This window comes from Scyliorhinus torazame, chromosome 9 (genome assembly GCF_047496885.1).
Source record: "Scyliorhinus torazame isolate Kashiwa2021f chromosome 9, sScyTor2.1, whole genome shotgun sequence".
In the NCBI taxonomy this organism is placed as follows: domain Eukaryota; kingdom Metazoa; phylum Chordata; class Chondrichthyes; order Carcharhiniformes; family Scyliorhinidae; genus Scyliorhinus; species Scyliorhinus torazame.
This window is the reverse complement of record NC_092715.1, coordinates 158,118,376-158,140,842: the sequence shown is the minus strand read 5'-3', so window position 1 is coordinate 158,140,842 and position 22,467 is coordinate 158,118,376. Positions and strand designations below refer to the sequence as shown.

Genomic DNA, 22,467 nt, shown 5'->3' with positions numbered 1-22,467 from the left:
TCTATTCCTTTTGTTCTCTCTCTCTCTCTCTCTCTCTCTCTCTCTCTCTCTCTCTCTCTCTCTTCCCCAACCCAACCTCCCTGCGTCACCATTTTCCTGTCTCGCCCTGCGGGAGGTGCAGCGCAGTCCTCTTTGCTTTTTGTCTTCCCGTGCTAGCTATTTCTGCTAGTGTGGTGGCTTCCCTTTGCTAGGTTTGCCCCAATGTCAAAGAACGAAGAAAAGCACACGAACAGGCCCTTCGGCCCTCCAAGCCTGCGCCGACCATGCTGCCCTTCTAAACTAAAATCTACACTTCTTGGGTCCATATCCCTCTATTACCATCCTATTCATGTATTTGTCAAAATGCCCCTTAAATGTCACGATCGTCCCTGCTTCCACCACCTCCTCCGGCAGCGAGTTACCCTCTGTGCAAAAGAAAACTTGCCTCGTACATCTCCTCTAAACCTTGCCCCTCGCACCTTAAAGCTATGCCCTCTAGTAATTGACCCCTCTACCCTGGGAAAAAGTCTCTGACTATCCACTCTGTCTGTGCCCTTCATAATTTTGTAGACCTCTATCAGGTCGCCCCTCAAACTCCTTCGTTCCAGTGAGAACAAATCGAGTTTATTCAACCTCTCCTCGTAGCTAATGCCCTCCATACCAGGCAACAGCCTGGTAAATTTTTATACTCAATGCCCCAGCCAATGAAGGCAAGCATGCCGTATGCCTTCTTGACTACCTTCTCCACCTGTATTGCCCCTTTCAGGGACCTGTACACCTAGATCTGTCTGACTGTCAATACGCTTGAGGGGTCTACCATTCACTGTATATTCCCTACCTGTATTAGACCTTCCAAAATGCATTACCTCACATTTGTCCGGATTAAACTCCATCTGCCATCTCTCCGCCCAAGTCTCCAAATGATCTAAATCCTGCTGTATCCTCTGACAGTCCTCATCGCTATCCGCAATTCCACCAACCTTTGTGTCGTCCTCAAACTTACTAATCAAACCAGTTACATTTTCCTCCAAATCATTTAGAAATACTAAGAACAGCAATTTATCAGTATCCTAATAGATACGGATTTAATGTCCTTTCCAGGTGCTCACTTTTGTCTGACACGCCAACCGCAAGATCCTGTCATGGTCCCGGTATTGGTGGAACTTCGTAATGATCACCCCATCTTTGGGTTTCGGCCTAAGCGACCTGTGCGCTCTGTCAAGCTCCAGGAGGTTGGGGAGGTTGTTTCTCCCAACTAAGTAGCCCAGAATTTGGCTGACGTAGCCCGTCACATCCCTGCCTTCAATACTTTCCGGTAGACCCACGATCTAAATGTCCTGTCGTCAGGACCAATTATCTTGATTTTCTCCTTTCGCCCTTGGGTTGCTCTGGGCCGCCACCAACCTTTTCACTTCGGCTTCCAGGCGATGATTCTGTCGCTGTGGTCCGTTGAAGTCTTCTCCAGGTCAAGGATCGTCTTCTCCTGTGTCTCCACTTTCTTCCCCAGCCCATCGATAGTCTTTTGTATGGTGGCCGTCGCCTCTGCCACCGCCACCTTGACCACCACCTGGATTTCTGTCCTTTCATAGCGGTCAGCTCCTTTGTGATGAAATTGTTCCATCCGTCTCCAGGTGGTGGCTCGGGTCGTTGGCTGCCCTCTCTCCTGGGCAAACGGGGCTCCTTCGCATCGTGGGTCCGCTGCCTCGCCCACTTGCTGATCGTGGCTTTTTCTGCCACTTCTGCCGTCTTTTTGGCCCCTCGAGCTCCTGTTTGCCAGCATACTCTTGTGGTTTTCTTGTTGTTGAGGTAGTTTGGTCTTCGAATTTTGGGCAAAATTGGACAAAAATTGCCCTTTTTAGTTCTGGTTTGGAGGAGAGCCACCTGATGTGTGTTTGCTCAGCACATCACCGGAAGTCATCCATCGATGAATCTTTAATGGTAACAAAGGTGGGCAAGTGGCGTTGAGCTACAGATCAACCAAAATATAGTTAATTGACAGAAATTGCTCAAGTGGCCACATGACCTACTCTTATTCCTGTGTTCTTAAATAAGATAGCAATTTACAAGTGTAATTATCTTTAAATTGTGAATAAAGTACTAATGTGATAAAGGAAAACTTGGTGCACACCATTTCCTGCCACTTTATACTGAGCAACATTAGGCCTCATCTCACAGAAATTGCAACCTGTATCTCGTCCCACAACAAGCACTATGGCAGAAAGCCTTTGTTGCACTCATCTCCAAGACTCTGGCGAGCTGAGGACTGCCTTGTGCACCTTTTAGTAATCGGGAATGATGCTGATGTGATTTCCCGCTGGCATGACGCAAGGTGGGAAAGTCTGACAGGACACCGATGGGAAAGCCTGACAGGACACCAATGGGCACCTGTTTTAATGAGCATTCATGAGATGCAAACTAATGCAAATGACATCCACGCCACATTCCAGCAGGCTGACCAACCCGCCACTGGGAGATTTGCAATGTCATTTTATGCGGGGGTGGGGGGGGGGTTCGACTCTTTAGCTCTGGCCAGATTCTCCACACCCACCTGCCACCAAACCCACCATGGATGGGTGGGGAGAATTCTGCCTAAGTTTCTTTGCTCTAAATCTTCCTACAGCACCCACAACTACTGTGTCCCCTTTTACCCCCATGGCTGCATGCCACATTTCTCCGTTTACCCTCACAAGTTGCATTACTCACCGTCATTTCTACTCATAGATTATCATAGAATTTACAGTGCAGAAGGAGGCCATTCGGCCCATCGAGTCTGCATCGGCTCTTGGAAAGAGCACCCTACCCAAGGTCAACACCTCCACCCTATCCCCATAACCCAGTAACCCCACCCAACACTAAGGGCAATTTTGGACACTAAGGGCAATTTAGCATGGCCAATCCACCTAACCTGCACATCTTTGGACTGTGGGAGGAAACCGGAGCACCTGGAGGAAACCCACGCACACACGGGGAGGATGTGCAGACTCCGCACAGACAGTGACCCAAGCCAGAATCGAACCTGGGACCCTGGAGCTGTGAAGCAATTGTGCTATCCACAAGGCTACCGTGCTACTGTACTGTAACCACTTACCTGACTGCTTTCCCTTTTCACAGCAATTTCCTCTCCCAGGTCATCTGATGTCTCCTGGAGTCAAATTCACTAATGGCTCAAATGTTTAAGACTAATCGGTGAAAAATGAACTTTTGGGAGGAATAGAAGATGGTGGCCAGCATCCTTTGAACTATTCCCCAAATGAATGTAAGATATGTGTATATTAAGGGAATTCCGACATTCTGGGCCAGTGCACGGTCAATTCCAGCCCCACTTGACCCAGGGTCCCAACATGGGTGAAATTAACTTTTATTTTAACACAAGCAAGTCTTCAGCTGCCCAATAACTACAGTCAGCAGGTTTGTAAATTTAAAATCAATTAATATTTTATTATTAAGAGTAACTATAATTAAATAGACAACAAATACAACTGGTTAACGACCATCTGATCTCTAACCCCTCTACCCTTTTAACTCGCCTCAACCTCTCTCTCTCTCTCGCTCTCTCTCTCTATATATATATATATATATATATATATATATATAGATAGATATGTACACACACAGACAAACTGACATGGAGGGGAAAGAGCGGTTGTAAAGTAGTCTTCCAGTTGTTTTCTTAAGTCTAGGCTTTCAGATGGATGTTGAGCGCATCCATGCTGGCAGTGCCAAGGTGCCCGAGTGACACCGGGAGAGCAAGGGTGCCACCTTGCCCTGTCTCCAACCTCTCAGGGTCTCCAATGGCCTGGGAGAACTCCCTTCCCAGGTGCTGCTATGTCTAGTCCACGTTTGTGTTGACCAGTACTAAACGACACCCTGGCAAGGTCTCCCAGGTGCAGCCGTTGAGTCCCGGACGACTGCTGAATCCGGCAAACGTATATTTAAATGAGCCTAATCACTAATTTAAATATGCTGAACTGGGTCACATAAGGTGAGGGTGAGATCCAGATTGTGCCATCTAGCGACATTTCATTGACTCTCATTGCTCATTGATTGGAGCATTGCGAATCCCGCGAGACGTCTCTTGCGTGATTCAACGGCCTGGTCCTGACACCCAGTCGGGCGCGACGAGGCCGCTGAATCATGCCCGTTATCTTTTCTTTCAGCTTGTAATGGTTTTCACTATAGATTCACAAAGAACAGGCAGTCAGCATTTGAGAGAGAAAGCGAGATGGGGGGCTTCCAAGGGTCTCTGGTGGGGGTCTCTCTAATTGGGGGGTCACTGGTGGGGTGCAGTGGGGGCGGTCTGGTAGGGTGAGGTGGGCAGGTATTGCATTATGGGGAGGAAGAGATTGGCCTTCCAATGGACGTTGAGGGCAACTCCCTTATAGAGTAACGGCGGGATCAGCAGCTGGAGCGGCGTGAACCGCTGTAGGGGCCAGAATTGCTGATCCTGAGGCCGTGTTGACGCCGTCGAGAAACGCGACGGCGTCAACACTTAGCCTCAGGATCACAGAACCCCGCACCATATGTAATTTTTCCAAGTTTGCTGGTAGGGTTGTGAATGGTGAGGAGGAGGATGTTGAGAGGCTTCAAGGTGATTTAGAAAGGTTGAGAGAGTGGACAAATACATGGCAAATGCAGGATAACATAGACAAGTGAAGTTATCCACTTCGATTGGAAAAACAGAATGACAGTATTATTTGAATGGTGCTTGATTGGGAAATGTTGATGTACAAAGGGACCTGGGTGTCCTTGTACACCAGTTGCTGAAAGCAAGCATGCAGGTGCAATAAGCAATTAAGGAGGTCAATGGTATGCTGGCCTTCATTGCACGAGGACTCGAGTACACACCCTTAACTTATCCTGCCACCTTCAAAATGTGTGCACATATGCCCTCACATCTCTCTGCTCTTGCATCATTCCGATTCACTTCTGGCCTCGGTGGAGTTTGCACTTTCTCCCCGTGTCTGCGTGGGTTTCCTCCGGGTGCTCTGGTTTCGTCCCAAAGTCCAAAGATGTGCAGGTTAGGTGGATTGGCCATGATAAATTGCCCCTTAGTGTCCACTAGATTAGGTGAGGTGACTGAATTATTTTTTTTAAAAATAATATTTTATTGAAAATTTTTGGTCAACCAACACAGTACATTGTGCATCCTTTACACAACATTATAACAATACAGATAATAATGACCTTTTTTATTTAAACAAGAACAAAAGAAAACAACAACAAATAAATAAATATTAAATAACAAAAATAAAAACTAGCCCTAATTGGCAACTGCCTTGTCTCAGGCCGCCCCCCCCCCCCCCCCCCCCCCCCCCCCCCCCACAAGTCCTGGGCTGCTGCTGCTGCCTTCTTTTTTCCCCCATCTATCTTTCCGCAAGATATTCGACGAACGGTTGCCACCGCCTGGTAAACCCTTGAGCCGACCCCCTTAGGACGAACTTAATCCGCTCTAACTTTATGAACCCCGCCATATCATTTATCCAGGTCTCCACCCCCGGGGGCTTGGCTTCTTTCCACATTAGCAATATCCTGCGCCGGGCTACTAGGGACGCAAAGGCCAAAACATCGGCCTCTCTCGCCTCCTGCACTCCCGGCTCTTGTGCAACCCCAAATATAGCCAACCCCCAGCTTGGTTCGACCAGGACTCCTACTACTTTCGAAAGCACCTTTGTCACCCCCATCCAAAACCCCTGTAGTGCCGGGCATGACCAAAACATATGGGTATGATTCGCTGGGCTTCTCGAGCACCTCGCACACCTATCCTCCACCCCAAAAAATTTACTGAGCCGTGTTCCAGTCATATGTGCCCTGTGTAATACCTTAAACTGAATCAGGCTTAGCCTGGCGCACGAGGACGACGAGTTTACCCTGTTTAGGGCATCTGCCCACAGCCCCTCCTCGATCTCCTCCCCTAGCTCTTCTTCCCATTTCCCTTTTAGTTCGTCCACCATAGTCTCCCCTTCATCCCTCATTTCCCTATATATATCCGACACCTTACCGTCCCCCACCCATTTCTTCGAGATGACTCTGTCCTGCACCTCTTGTGTCGGGAGCTGCGGGAATTCCCTCACCTGTTGCCTCGCAAAAGCCCTCAATTGCATGTACCTGAATGCATTCCCTTGGGGCAACCCATATTTCTCAGTCAGCGCTCCCAGACTCGCGAACTTCCCATCCGCAAATAGATCTTTCAATTGCGTTATACCTGCTCTTTGCCACATTCCATATCCCCCATCCATTCCCCCCGGGGCAAACCTATGGTTGTTTCTTATCGGGGACCCCCCCAATGCTCCGGTCTTTCCCCTATGTCGTCTCCACTGTCCCCAAATCTTCAGTGTAGCTACCACCACCGGACTCGTGGTATAGTTCCTTGGTGAGAACGGCAATGGGGCTGTCACCATAGCCTGCAGGCTGGTCCCCCTACAGGACGCCCTCTCTAATCTCTTCCACGCCGCTCCTTCCTCCTCTCCCATCCACTTACTCACCATTGAAATATTAGCGGCCCAATAATACTCACTTAGGCTCGGTAGTGCCAGCCCCCCCCTATCCCTACTACGCTGTAAGAATCCCTTCCTCACTCTCAGAGTCTTCCCGGCCCAAACAAAACCCATGATACTCTTTTCTATCCTTTTGAAAAAAGCCTTCGTGATCACCACCGGGAGGCACTGAAACACAAAGAGGAATCTCGGGAGGACCACCATCTTAACCGCCTGCACCCTCCCTGCCATTGACAATGCTACCATATCCCATCTCTTGAAATCTTCCTCCATCTGTTCCACCAACCGCGTCAAATTTAGCCTGTGCAATGTGCCCCAATTCTTAGCTATCTGGATCCCCAGGTAACGAAAATCTCTTGTTACCTTCCTCAACGGTAGGTCTTCTATTTCTCTACTCTGCTCCCCTGGATGCACCACAAACAGCTCACTCTTCCCCATGTTCAATTTATACCCTGAAAAATCCCCAAACTCCCCAAGTATCCGCATTATTTCTGGCATCCCCTCCGCTGGATCCGCCACATATAGTAGCAGATCATCCGCATATAAAGATACCCGGTGTTCTTCTCCTCCCCTAAGTATTCCCCTCCATCTCTTGGAACCTCTCAGCGCTATCGCCAGGGGCTCAATCGCCAGTGCAAACAGTAATGGGGACAGAGGACATCCCTGCCTTGTCCCTCTATGGAGCCGAAAATATGCCGATCCCCGTCCATTCGTGACCACACTCGCCACTGGGGCCCTATACAACAGCTGCACCCATCTAACATACCCCTCTCCAAACCCAAATCTCCTCAACACCTCCCACAGATAATCCCATTCCACTCTATCAAATGCTTTCTCGGCATCCATCGCCACTACTATCTCCGTTTCACCCTCTGGTGGGGCCATCATCATTACCCCTAACAGCCTCCGTATATTCGTGTTCAGCTGTCTCCCCTTCACAAACCCAGTTTGGTCCTCATGAACCACCCCCGGGACACATTCCTCTATTCTCATTGCCATTACCTTGGCCAGGACCTTGGCATCCACATTGAGGAGGGAAATTGGTCTGTAGGACCCGCATTGTAGCGGATCCTTTTCCTTCTTTAAGAGAAGCGATATCGTTGCTTCTGACATAGTCGGGGGCAGTTGTCCCCTTTCCTTTGCCTCGTTAAAGGTCCTCGTCAGTAGCGGGGTGAGCAAGTCCAAATATTTTCTGTAAAATTCAACTGGGAATCCGTCCGGTCCCGGGGCCTTTCCCGTCTGCATGTTCCTAATTCCTTTCACCACTTCTTCTACCGTGATCAGTGCTCCCAGTCCCACCCTTTCCTGCTCTTCCACCTTGGGAATTTCCAGCCGATCCAAAAAATCCATCATTCTCTCCCTCCCATCCGGGGGTTGAGCTTCATACAGTTTTTTATAAAATGTCTTGAACACTTCGTTCACTCTCTCCGCTCCCCGCTCCGTCTCTCCTTCCTCGTCCCTCACCCCCCCTATTTCCCTCGCTGCTCCCCTTTTCCTCAATTGGTGTGCCAGCAATCTGCTCGCCTTCTCTCCATATTCATACTGTACACCCTGCGCCTTCCTCCATTGTGCCTCTGCAGTGCCTGTAGTCAGCAAGTCAAATTCCGCATGCAGCCTTTGCCTTTCCCTGTACAGTCCCTCCTCCGGTGCTTCCGCATATTGTCTATCCACCCTCAAAAGTTCTTGCAGCAACCGCTCCCGTTCCTTACTCTCCTGCTTCCCTTTATGTGTCCTTATTGATATCAGCTCCCCCCTAACCACCGCCTTCAACGCCTCCCAGACCACTCCCACCTGAACCTCCCCATTGTCATTGAGTTCCAAGTACTTTTCAATGCATCCCCTCACCCTTAGGCACACCCCCTCATCCGCCATTAGTCCCATGTCCATTCTCCAGGGTGGGCGCCCTCTTGTTTCCTCCCCTATCTCCAAGTCTACCCAGTGTGGGGCATGATCCGAAATGGCTATAGCCGTATATTCCGTTCCCCTCACCCTCGGGATCAATGCCCTACCCAACACAAAAAAGTCTATGCAAGAAACAACCATAGGTTTGCCCCGGGGGGAATAGATGGGGGATATGGAATGTGGCAAAGAGCAGGTATAACGCAATTGAAAGATCTATTTGTGGATGGGAAGTTTGCGAGTCTGGGAGCGCTGACCGAGAAATATGGGTTGCCCCAAGGGAATGCATTCAGGTACATGCAATTGAGGGCTTTTGCGAGGCAGCAGGTGAGGGAATTCCCGCAGCTCCCGACACAAGAGGTGCAGGACAGAGTCATCTCAAAGAAATGGGTGGGGGACGGTAAGGTGTCGGATATATATAGGGAAATGAGAGACGAAGGGGAGACTATGATGGACGAACTAAAAGGGAAATGGGAAGAAGAGCTAGGGGAGGAGATTGAGGAGGGGATGTGGGCAGATGCCCTAAACAGGGTAAACTCGTCGTCCTCGTGCGCCAGGCTAAGCCTGATTCAGTTTAAGGTATTACACAGGGCACATATGACTGGAATACGGCTCAGTAAATTTTTTGGGGTGGAGGATAGGTGTGCGAGGTGCTCGAGAAGCCCAGCGAATCATACCCATATGTTTTGGTCATGCCCGGCACTACAGGGGTTTTGGATGGGGGTGACAAAGGTGCTTTCGAAAGTAGTAGGAGTCCTGGTCGAACCAAGCTGGGGGTTGGCTATATTTGGGGTTGCACAAGAGCCGGGAGTGCAGGAGGCGAAAGAGGCCGATGTTTTGGCCTTTGCGTCCCTAGTAGCCCGGTGCAGAATATTGCTAATGTGGAAAGAAGCCAAGCCCCCGGGGGTGGAGACCTGGATAAATGATATGGCGGGGTTCATAAAGTTAGAGCGGATTAAGTTCGTCCTAAGGGGGTCGGCTCAAGGGTTTACTAGGCGGTGGCAACCGTTCGTCGAATATCTTGCGGAAAGATAGATAGGGGAGAACAAAGAAGGCAGCAGCAGCGGCCCAGGACTTGGGTGGGGGGGGGGGGGCGGGGAGGGATGGGGGGGGGGGATGGGGGGGGGGTGGCCTGAGACAAGGCAGTTGCCAATTAGGGCTAGTTTTTATTTTTTGTTATTTAATATTTATTTATTTGTTGTTTTTGTTTAAATTTAAAAAAGGTCATTATTATCTGTATTGTTACAATGTTGTGTAAAGGATGCACAATGTACTGTGTTGGTTGACCAAAAATTTTCAATAAAATATTATTTATAAAAAAAAAAAGTCTATGCGTGAATAGACTTTATGGACATAGGAGAAAAACGAGAACTCCTTACTCCTAGGTCTACTGAATCTCCACGGGTCCACCCCTCCCATCTGCTCCATAAAATCCTTAAGCACCTTGGCTGCTGCCGGCCTCCTACCAGTCCTGGACTTCGACCTATCCAGCCTTGGTTCCAACACCGTGTTAAAGTCTCCCCCCATTATCAGCTTTCCGGTCTCTAGGTCTGGGATGCGTCCTAGCATTCGCCTCATAAAGTTGGCATCGTCCCAGTTCGGGGCATACACGTTTACCAAAACCACCATCTCTCCCTGTAATTTGCCACTCACCATCACGTATCTGCCCCCGTTATCCGCCACTATAGTCTTCGCCTCGAACATTACCCGCTTCCCCACTAATATAGCCACCCCCCTGTTTTTCGCATCCAGCCCCGAATGGAACACCTGCCCCACCCATCCTTTGCGCAACCTAACCTGGTCTATCAGTTTCAGGTGCGTTTCCTGTAGCATAACCACATCTGCTTTAAGTTTCTTAAGGTGTGCGAGTACTCGTGCCCTCTTTATCGGCCCGTTAAGCCCCCTCACGTTCCACGTGATCAGCCGAGTTGGGGGGCTTCCCACCCCCCCCCCCCCCCCTTGCCGGTTAGCCATCATCTTTTTCCAGCTTCTTACCCAGTTCCCACGCAGCTGTATCTCTCCCAGACGGTGCCCCCCCGCCCATCCTTTCCCGTACCCACTCCCCCCTTTCTCCAGCAGCAGCAACCCAGTAATTCCCCCCTTCCCCCCCCCCTGCTAGACCCCCCGCTAGCGTAATTACTCCCCCCATGTTGCTCCCAGAAGTCAGCAAACTCTGGCTGACCTCGGCTTCCCCCCGTGATCACGGCTCGCACCGTGCGACGCCCCCTCCTTCCTGCTTCTCTATTCCCGCCATAATTATCATAGCGCGGGAACCAAGCCCGCGCCTCTCCCTCGGTCCCGCCTCCCATGGCCAACGCCCCATCTCCTCTCCCTCCCCACCTCCCCCCATCACCACCAGTGGGAGAAAGAAAAGTTACCATACCGCAGGATTAAAACATAAAACCCTTCTTCGCCCCCCCCCATTCGCCCCACCACTTTGTCCAAACGTTCATTTTCATAATCCAATCATTCCAATTTTTCTTCTACAATAAAAGTCCACGCATCATCCGCCGTTTCAAAGTAGTGGTGCCTCCCTTGATATGTGACTCACAGTCTTGCCGGTTGCAGCATTCCAAATTTTATCTTCTTTTTGTGAAGTACCGCTTTGGCCCGATTAAAGCTCGCCCTCCTTCTCGCCACCTCCGCACTCCAATCTTGATAAACGCGGATCACCGCGTTCTCCCATTTACTACACCGAGTTTTCTTCGCCCATCTAAGGACCATTTCTCTATCCTTAAAACGGAGGAATCTCACCACTATGGCTCTGGGAGTTTCTCCTGCTCTCGATCCTCGCACCATAACTCGGTATGCTCCCTCCACCTCCAACGGACCCGTCGGGGCCTCCGCTCCCATTAACGAGTGCAGCATCGTGCTAACATATGCCCCGACGTCCGCCCCCTCCACACCTTCAGGAAGGCCAAGAATCCTCAAGTTGTTCCTCCTTGCGTTGTTTTCCAGTGCCTCCAACCTCTCCACAGATCGTTTCTGGTGTGCCTCCTGTATCTCCGACTTCACCACCAGGCCCTGTATATCGTTCTCATTCTCTGCTGCTTTCGCCTTCACGACCCGAAGCTCCTGCTCCTGGGTCTTTTGTTCCTCTTTCAGCCCTTCAATCGCCTGTAATATCGGGGCCAACAACTCTTTCTTCATTTCCTTTTTTATCTCCTCCACGCAGCGTTTCAAGAACTCTTGTTGTTCAGGGCCCCATATGAAACTGCCACCTTCCGACGCCATCTTGGTTTCTGCTTGCCTTCCTTGCCGTTGTTCCAAAGGATCCGCTGCAATCCGGCCACTTTACTCTCCTTTTTCCATCCGTGTCCAGGGGGAACACCCTTCTGGTTTACCGCACGGTGTTTTTAGCCGTTAAAATTGCCGTTGGGGCTCCTATCAAGAGCCCAAAAGTCCGTTCCACCGGGAGCTGCCGAAACGTGCGACTCAGCTGGTCATCGCCGCACCCGGAAGTCAGGTTACTGAATTATGGGGACAGGGTGGAGACATGGGCTTAAATAGGGTGCTCTTTCCACGTGCTGGTGCAGACTCGATGGGCTGAATGGCCTCCTTCTGCACTGTAAATTCTATGTCAACTGTGGTGTCAGAATGATCAGATGGGAGGTTCCCATTATATTGTTTAACCGAGTAGTTTTATTAATGGCCATCTTTTCTTCCCATATTTCCCATCTAATACACATAGAAACATACATAGAAAATAGAAGCAGGCGGAGGCCATTTGAGCCTTTGATCATGGCTGATCATCACGTCCTGTTTGTAATAAAGTAGTACTTTGGGTGGAATTGGCCCTTCCTCCCGTCAGCGGGGTTCATTGGGGCTGGAGTGAAAGATATGGTGAGATGAAGAAATGGGGTCGGGATCTTCATCTTCCAAATTTAATGGCAGATCGACTTACCCGCTGAAGATAGTTGGGAACCCACTTTGCATCTCGTGCATGCTCATTAAAACCCCAGCAGACTGGAATCTTATGCCCCTTCAAATCTTCCACCCCACCTGTGGGATTTTTAAGTTCAGATAATCGACTTCACAAATGTGGTTGAACCTGTCGAGGAATATTTCCGGACTTACTGGCTAGTAAACACTGCCTCCACCACTGAAGAGGACCACAGGAGATTATAAACACAGAATCAGAAAATGAGTGGTGATGTGAGTGTGGAGTGAGTAGAAAGTTCTCTTACCCTGGCAGAGAAGATGAGATCATTTATCCATTTGCTGCACAGCAGGAGCTGACCGCCCTGGTGACCTCGTCCCAGGCCACAGTGTTCAAACTAGGGGGCCTCCTGCTGCCATCCTTTGGAAAGAGGACATCACGCCTTTCCTCGACAGCCTTGTGGAAATTCTCCAGGGAAGCATCACTGAAGCATGGGCCCAGAACGTGCTGCCTTCTCATAGACATTTTCGGCCTCTTAAAGTCTTAGCATGAAGAATACCTTTTAGATATGGCGCCCAGACATGTGGTGCAAGCATATGTCTGCCCTGCCACAAGACTCGACGCAAACCACACAGCTGCATAATTAATGATCAGGGCAGCGCATGATTCTGCTTCCTCTCCCGCTCTGCTCTACAGCTCAGTCTGATCATTCGGCATCCTCTCCTGCTCTGCTCTACAGCTCAGTCTGATGATTCTGCGTGCTCTCCTGCTCTGCGCTATAGCTCAGTCTGATGATTCTGCATGCTCTCCCGCTCTGCTCCACAGCTCCGTCTGATGATTCTGCATGCTCACCCGCTCTGTGCTATAACTCAGTCTGATGATTCTGCATGCTCTCCTGCTCTGCGCTACAGCTCAGTCTGATGATTCGGTATGTCCTCCCGCTCTGCTCCACAGCTCAGTCTAATGATTCTGCATGCACTCCTGCTCTGCGTTATAGCTCAGTCTGATGATTCGGCATGCTCGCCTGCTCTGCTCCACAGCTCAGTCTGATGATTCTGCATGCTCTCCCGCTCTGCTCCACAGCTCCGTCTGATGATTCTGCATGCTCACCCGCTCTGTGCTATAACTCAGTCTGATGATTCTGCATGCTCTCCTGCTCTGCGCTACAGCTCAGTCTGATGATTCGGTATGTCCTCCCGCTCTGCTCCACAGCTCAGTCTGATGATTCTGCATGCACTCCTGCTCTGCGTTATAGCTCAGTCTGATGATTCGGCATGCTCTCCTGCTCTGCTCCACAGCTCAGTCTGATGATTCTGCATGCTCTCCTGCTCTGCGCTATAGCTCAGTCTGATGATTCTGCGTGCTCTCCCGCTCTGCTCCACAGCTCAGTCTGAAGATTCGGCATGCTCTCCCGCTCTGCTCCACAGCTCAGTCTGATGATTCTGCATGCTCTCCTGCTCTGCGCTATAGCTCAGTCTGATGATTAGGCAAGCTGTCCCGCTCTGCTCCACAGCTCATTCTGAAGATTCGGCATGCTCTCCCGTTCTGCTCCACAGCTCAGTCTGATGATTCTGCATGCTCTCCTGCTCTGCTCCACAGCTCAGTCTGATGATTCGGCATGCTTTCCCGCTCTGCTCCACAGCTCAGTCTGATGATTCGGCATGCTCTCCTGCTCTGCTCCACAGCTCAGTCTGATGATTCGGCATGCTTTCCCGCTCTGCTCCACAGCTCAGTCTGATGATTCGGCATGCTCTCCTGCTCTGCTCCACAGCTCAGTCTGATGATTCGACATGCTTTCCCGCTCTGCTCCACAGCACAGTCTGATGATTCTGCATGCTCTCCCGTTCTGCTCCACAGCTCAGTCTGATGATGCTGCATGCTCTCCTGCTCTGCTCCACAGCTCAGTCTGATGATTCGGCATGCTTTCCCGCTCTGCTCCACAGCTCAGTCTGATGATTCGGCATGCTCTCCTGCTCTGCTCCACAGCACAGTCTGATGATTCGGCATGCTCTCCCGCTCTGCTCCACAGCTCAGTCTGATGATTCTGCATGCTCTCCTGCTCTGCTCTACAGCTCAGTCTGATGATTCTGCATGCTCTCCTGCTCTGCTCCTCAGCTCAGTCTGATGATTCTGCATGCTCTCCCGCTCTGCTCCACAGCTCAGTCTGATGATTCTGCATGCTCTCCTGCTCTGCGTTCTAGCTCAGTCTGATGATTCGGTGTGCTCTCCTGCTCTGCTCCACAGCTCAGTCTGATGATTCTGCATGCTCTCCAGCTCTGCTCAACAGCTCAGTCTGATGATTCTGCATTCTCTCCCGCTCTGCTCCACAGCTCAGTCTGATGATTCTGCATGCTTTCCCGCTCTGCGCTACAGCTCAGTCTGATGATTCTGCATGCTCTCCAGCTCTGCTCAACAGCTCAGTCTGATGATTCGGCATGCTCTCCTGCTCTGCTCCACAGCTCAGCCTGATGATTCTGCATGCTTTCCCGCTCTGCACCACAGCTCAGTCTGATGATTCTGCATGCTCTCCTGCTCTGCTCCACAGCTCCATCTGATGATTTGGCATGCTCTCCTGCTCTGTGCTATAACTCAGTCTGATGATTTGGCATGCTCTCCCGCTCTGCTCTACAGCTCAGTCTGATGATTCTGCATTCTCTCCTGCTCTGCTCCACAGCTCAGTCTAATGATTATGCATGCCCTCCCGCTCTGCTCTACAGCTCAGTCTAATGATTCTGCATGCCCTCCCGCTCTGATCCACAGCTCAGTCTGATGATTCTGCATGCTCTCCTGCTCTGCTCCACAGCTCAGTCTGATGATTCTGCATGCTCTCCCGCTCTGCTCCACAGCTCAGTCTGATGATTCGGCATGCTTTCCCGCTTTGCGCTACAGCTCAGTCTGATGATTCTGCATTCTCTCCTGCTCTGCTCCATAGCTCAGTCTGATGATTCTGCATGCTCTCCTGCTCTGCTCCACAGCTCAGTTTGATGATTCTGCATGCTCTCCTGCTCTGCCCTACAGCTCAGTCTGATGATTCTGCATGCTCTCCTGTTGTGCTCTACAGCTCAGTCTGATGATTCGGCATGCTCTCCTGCTCTGCCCTACAGCTCAGTCTGATGATTCTGCATTCTCTCCTGCTCTGCTCCACAGCTCAGTCTGATGATTCTGCATGCTCTCCTGCTCTGCTCCACAGCTCAGTCTGATGATTCTGCATGCTCTCCCGCTCTGCTCCACAGCTCAGTCTGATGATTCGGCATGCTTTCCCGCTTTGCGCTACAGCTCAGTCTGATGATTCTGCATTCTCTCCTGCTCTGCTCCACAGCTCATTCTGATGATTCTGCATGCTCTCCTGCTCTGCTCTACAACTCAGTCTGATGATTCTGCATGCTCTCCTGCTCTGTGCTATAACTCAGTCTGATGATTTGGCATGCTCTCCTGCTCTGTGCTATAACTCAGTCTGATGATTCAGCATGCTCTCCTGCTCTGCTCTACAGCTCAGCCTGATGATTCTGCATGCTCTCCTGCTCTGCTCCACAGCTCAGTCTGATGATTCTGCATGCTCTCCTGCTCTGCTCCACAGCTCAGCCTGATGATTCTGCATGCTTTCCCGCTTTGCGCTACAGCTCAGTCTGATGATTCTGCATGCTCTCCCACTCTGCTCTACAGCTCAGTCTGATGATTCTGCATGCTCTTCTGCTCTGCTCCACAGCTCAGCCTGATGATTCTGCATGCTTTCCCGCTTTGCGCTACAGCTCAGTCTGATGATTCTGCATGCTCTCCTGCTCTGCTCCACAGCTCAGTTTGATGATTCTGCATGCTCTCCCGCTCTGCTCTACAGCTCAGTCTGATGATTCTGCATTCTCTCCTGCTCTGCTCCACAGCTCCGTCTGATGATTTGGCATGCTCCCCTGCTCCGCTCTACAGCTCAGTCTGATGATTCTGCATGCTCTCCCGCTCTGCTCCACAGCTCAGTCTGATGATTCGGCATGCTCTCCTTCTCTGCTCTACAGCTCAGTCTGATGATTCAGCATGCTCTCCTGCTCTGCTCTACAGCTCAGCCTGATGATTCTGCATGCTCTCCTGCTCTGCTCCACAGCTCAGTCTGATGATTCTGCATGCTCTCCTGCTCTGCTCCACAGCTCAGCCTGATGATTCTGCATGCTTACCCGCTTTGCGCTACAGCTCAGTCTGATGATTCTGCATGCTCTCCCACTCTGCTCTACAGCTCAGTCTGATGATTCTGCATGCTCTTTTGCTCTGCTCCACAGCTCAGCCTGATGATTCTGCATGCTTTCCTGCTTTGCGCTACAGCTCAGTCTGATGATTCTGCATGCTCTCCTGCTCTGCTCCACAGCTCAGTTTGATGATTCTGCATGCTCTCCCGCTCTGCTCTACAGCTCAGTCTGATGATTCTGCATTCTCTCCTGCTCTGCTCCACAGCTCCGTCTGATGATTTGGCATGCTCCCCTGCTCCGCTCTACAACTCAGTCTGATGATTCTGCATGCTCTCCCGCTCTGCTCCACAGCTCAGTCTGATGATTCGGCATGCTCTCCTTCTCTGCTCTACAGCTCAGTCTGATGATTCGGCATGCTCTCCTGCTCTGCTCAACAGCTCAGCCTGATGATTCTGCATGCTCTCCTGCTCTGCTCCACAGCTCAGTCTGATGATTCCGCATGCTCTCCTGCTCTGCTCGACAGCTCAGTCTGATGATTCTGCATGCTCTGCTGCTCTGCTCTACAACTCAGTCTGATGATTCTGCATGCTCTCCTGCTCCGCTCTACAACTCAGTCTGATGATTCTGCATGCTCTCCTGCTCTGCTCCACAGCTCAGCCTGATGATTCTGCATGCTTACCCGCTTTGCGCTACAGCTCAGTCTGATGATTCTGCATGCTCTCCCGCTCTGCTCTACAGCTCAGTCTGATGATTCTGCATGCTTCCCCGCTTTGCGCTACAGCTCAGTCTGATGATTCTGCATGCTCTCCCGCTCTGCTCTACAGCTCAGTCTGATGATTCTGCATGCTCTCCTGCTCTGCTCCTCAGCTCAGCCTGATGATTCTGCATGCTTTCCCGCTTTGCGCTACAGCTCAGTCTGATGATTCTGCATGCTCTCCCGCTCTGCTCTACAGCTCAGTCTGATGATTCTGCATGCTTTCCCGCTTTGCTCTACAGCTCAGTCTGATGATTCTGCATGCTCTCCCGCTCTGCTCTACAGCTCAGTCTGATGATTCTGCATGCTCTCCTGCTCTGCTCCACAGCTCAGTCTGATGATTCTGCATGCTTTCCCGCTTTGCGCTACAGCTCAGTCTGATGATTCTGCATGCTCTCCCGCTCTGCTCTACAGCTCAGTCTGATGATTCTGCATGCTCTTCTGCTCTGCTCCACAGCTCAGTCTGATGATTCTGCATGCTCTCCTGCTCTGCTCCACAGCTCAGCCTGATGATTCTGCATGCTCTCCCGCTCTGCTCTACAGCTCAGTCTGATGATTCTGCATGCTCTCCTGCTCTGCTCCACAGCTCAGCCTGATGATTCTGCATGCTTTCCCGCTTTGCGCTACAGCTCAGTCTGATGATTCTGCATGCTCTCCTGCTCTGCTCCACAGCTCAGCCTGATGATTCTGCATGCTCTCCCGCTCTGCTCTACAGCTCAGTCTGATGATTCTGCATGCTCTCCTGCTCTGCTCCACAGCTCAGTCTGATGATTCTGCATGCTTCCCCGCTTTGCGCTACAGCTCAGTCTGATGATTCTGCATGCTCTCCCGCTCTGCTCTACAGCTCAGTCTGATGATTCTGCATGCTCTCCCTCTCTGCTCTACAGCTCAGTCTGATGATTCTGCTTGCTCTTCTGCTCTGCTCCACAGCTCAGTCTGATGATTCTGCATGCTCTCCTGCTCTGCTCCACAGCTCAGCCTGATGATTCTGCATGCTCTCCCGCTCTGCTCTACAGCTCAGTCTGATGATTCTGCATGCTCTTCTGCTCTGCTCCACAGCTCAGTCTGATGATTCTGCATGCTCTCCTGCTCTGCTCCACAGCTCAGCCTGATGATTCTGCATGCTTTCCCGCTTTGCGCTACAGCTCAGTCTGATGATTCTGCATGCTCTCCTGCTCTGCTCGACAGCTCAGTCTGATGATTCTGCATGCTCTCCTGCTCTGCTCCACAGCTCAGTTTGATGATTCTGCATGCTCTCCCGCTCTGCTCTACAGCTCAGTCTGATAATTCTGCATGCTCTCCTGCTCTGCTCTACCACTCAGTCTGACTTCCGTCCTTGCCACAGGACTTGGTCTCGGAGTGGAAAATTCCAACCTTTGTATTTATTTATGACTCATTTATCCCATCTTTCATTTAAGTGATACTTTCTTAGCAAGTTCAAAAGTTAATTTTAGTTAATAATACAAGTAAGTTGCTAATTGTCAACTGGCAAATAACTTTGATGAAGTACTTTTATCACTGTATTGGCCCAGACAAAATAGAAAAAAATAGTTCATTAATGAGGTTTTTCCATACATGTAAAATTTGGAAATTATTTTCATAATTTATTTATTGCTTTCATGTAATTTTTTGTATCAAATAATAATTTGTCAAATAATAATTAGTATCTGTTAGATTCACTGTGCAGCCTTCATCGTGCTATGGGTGATATTTGCAGTAAATTATTTTTACTGATTATTTATCTTCCTCAGGATGCCCTAGCCACAGATGAGGAATTATTCAGTCAAAAAACAGCTGAACTGAAGGATGCATTAGAGAAAATACTAGCATTGGACCAGGAAAAGGAAGAATATTTGTCAGCTTTAACAGAATTCCAAGAAAGATGTCACATTCAAGTAAGTTTTTATTGTACAGAAGCAAAATTTTGCAAATGCTGGAAATCAGGAACAAAAACTCAATGGAAACACACAGCTGGTCTGGCAGCATCTGTCGAGAGAGAAACCAAATTAAAATTTAAGGTTAAACAAATAAAAATTTCAGGTGAAAAGCCATTGACTTGAAATGCTAACTTTATTTCTCTCCACAGATGCTATCAGACCTACTGAGTATTTCCAGCATTTTCTGAGTTTAATGCTATACTGCTTCAGTTACCTGATTAAATTAATGAATCAATTATTTTCAACACACTTAAATAATTTCTACTTTAGGCAAAGTAAAGGTTGGTACATAGATACATAGGAGACAGGAGCAGGAGGAGGTCTTTTGGCTCTTCGAGGCCGCTCCGCCATTCACCACGATCATGGCTGATCATCCAACTCAATAGCCTAATCCTGCTTTCTCCCCATAGCCTTTAATCCCATTCTCCTCAAGTGCTATATCTAGCCGCCTCTTGAATATATTCAAAGTTTTAGCATCAACTACTTCCTGTGGCAATGAATTCCACAGGCTCACCACTCTTTGTGTGAAGAAATGTCTCCTTATCTCTGTCCGAAATGGTTTACCCTGAATCCTCAGACTGTGACCCCCTGGTTCTGGACAACCCATCATTGGTAACATCTTCCCTGCATCTACCCTGTCTAGTCTTGTTAGAATTTTATAAGTCTCTATGAAATCCTCCCTCATTCTTCTGAACTCCAGCGAGAACAATCCCAACCTAGTCAATCTCTCCTCATATGACAGTCCTGCTATTCCTGCAATCAGTCAGGAAAACCAGACTGGTGCTTTAAACAGTTTGATAAATCAAAAGTCTGAATGCTGAACCTTAAACGCCAGTTGATTTTTACTTCTGCATCTCCTGGGAAACAAGTTAGCATCTACCACTTTGTGAGACAGCAAACCAAAATTAGACTGGGGATGGGCTGTCCTCTGGGACTGGATTTTCCGCCACCGGTAGTGGAGGTCCTGATGCGACGGAGAATCGAGCGTTGTCGGGCTCTGATCCCGTTCCGATGCTCTGGTCCGCAGCTGGCAGCAGGTCAAGGTTCAAGCCACATGCCAGCGGGAGGATGCAAATAGGACTAATTGACGCATTTGCATCCAATTAACGGGGTGGGCATCGGATTCTCCAAGACTGCATAAAGGACCGGGATTCACGTGGATAGGAATTGGGGTAGGTATTACCCAGCACACCCTGGCACAGTGGGCCAAGGGTGTAACTTTTTTAGGGAGTTGTCGCCAAAGTCCATTGGAAGGCCCCACTCCCCCACAATGCAAATCCTTCCCATGGCCCACCAGAGACTCCCCATAAGAGGGACCCCCACCAGAAATCCACCCCCCCTCCCCATTTCAGAGTTGCCTGGAAACCCCCCTCCCCATTATAGAGACTCCTGCCCAGAAGCCCCCAATTACATGAACCCCTGCCTGGAAGCCCTCATTACAGAAACCCCTGCCTGGAAGCCCTCATTACAGAGAGCTGTTATGGGCCAGGATTTAGAGAACCCAAAGTGTATCATGGAGTTCACCTGACCCACGACTTTTACTAGATTGTGATATGGGGAGCACACGGCCCACTCCAGAGGTGTGGTACAGCAGAAATCGAAAAGTATTTTTTAAAGCAAAACAATGTGTGTTCTATGAACTCAAGTTAACCTTTTTAAAACACAGTAAACATCTTAGCAACCAACAATTCAAATACAACCCCCAAAGAATACAACACTAAGTAATCCTTAAACTTTCCTTTTAACATCCATAAGACATTAAAAAAACACCTTTTAACAGAAGCACATCAGGTTTAAATTCACTACTGAGAACAGTTATCACTCTGAATTCACCAAATGATCAAGCGATAGTCTTTACATAGCAGAGAGAACCACATTACACATTCTTTGGCTGGCTGCAGCCCCAACACTGAAACCAAACCAAAAAACACAGACACACCCAAGCTTTTCTCAAAGTGAAACTAAAAGCTGACAGACAGTCCAGCTCCACCCACACTTTGACACCACTGCAGTAACCTGAGCAGACAAACATTTCTTAAAGTGACATTCTCATGACACCTCCCCGCAAGAGAAACAAAACCCATCAACTTCAAGACCTTTTCACTATCCTTCAAGGAATGCACACAGTAAATATATTTTTTTGTTTCAAAAAGCAACACACGTAAACGGGTATAATAATATAGTCTATTTTTTTTTCTTCCTCCAACTGGAATCCCTCTCGATTGACAGTCTCTTTGAACAAGAAGATCCCTGTACGATCCGTCCATTTCTCTACTCCTGGTCATTTCTCTTTAAAGTCAGATACTTTAGTTCAATCTAATCGCAGAGTCCCTTGCAATTCTCCAGCACATGAGCATTGGTTATCACAGCTTTCAGGCAGTCAAATGCCTGTTGAAAGTCCGCTGTCCACAGAAATTTTCAACGTTTCTTCAGCAAGTCCATCAGTGGAGCAACCACGCTACAAAAATTTGGCACAAATGTTCGATCAAATCTACTCATGCCAAGAAATCACATTATTTCCCTTCGTCTTGAGGGTATTGGAAACTCCTCAATAACTGTTATTTTCATATCCCATGTGACCATTCGACCCTGTCTGATTGTATGGCCAAGGAAAGTGACTTGGGCTTTTCCAAACTCACTTTTGGTTAGGTTTATCACCAAACCCGCCTCCTGAAGTTAATTGAATAACTCCATCAGATACTTTAAATGTTCTTTCCATGTCTGGCTGAAAATGACCAGATCGTCGATGTATACCGCACAATTGGGTAATCCTGAAACAACTTTGTTAGTTAACCGTTGAAATGTGGCTGGGGCGTTTTTCATGCCAAATGGCATAACTTTAAATTGGTACATACCATCTGGAGTAACAAAAGCTGAAATCTCCTTCGCCCTTTTGGATAAAGGTACCTGCCAGTAACCTTTAAGGAAATCCAGTTTGGAAATAAAAGCTGATTGTTCCACCTTCTCAATGCAATCCTCCGAACGTGGGATAGCATAAGAGTCCGTTCGTGTAACTGCATGAACCTTTCTATAGTCCACACACAACCGTTGAATACCGTCTGGTTTAGGTACCATCACTATGGGTGAGCTCCATTGGCTGCAACCCACTTCAATTATGCCACTTTTAAGCATACTCTCAATCTCTTTGTTAACCTGTGCCAATTTTAAAGGGTTATGTCTATATGGATGCTGTTTGATTGGAACAGCATTTCCCACATCTACATCATGTATAGCCATTTTAGTACTTCCCAATTTATCTCTACAAACTTGCCATGTGATATCAATAAGTCTTTCAGGTCAGTCCCTTTTTCCCCTGGAAGGTAACTCAACAATTTATCCCAATTTTTAAGAG

General features: G+C 49.1%; 1 protein-coding gene across 2 annotated transcripts in view; it reads left to right on the top strand.

The window, feature by feature from the left end:
* Positions 1–22,467, top strand: part of LOC140429541 (kinesin-like protein KIF27) — a 187,551-nt gene that overhangs the window by 46,669 nt on the left and 118,415 nt on the right. For both annotated transcript variants that reach the window (XM_072516669.1, XM_072516670.1), the window contains one exon: positions 18,930–19,073. In XM_072516669.1, coding sequence (XP_072372770.1) covers positions 18,930–19,073 — 144 coding nt within the window. The remainder of the gene's footprint in view (positions 1–18,929; positions 19,074–22,467) is intronic.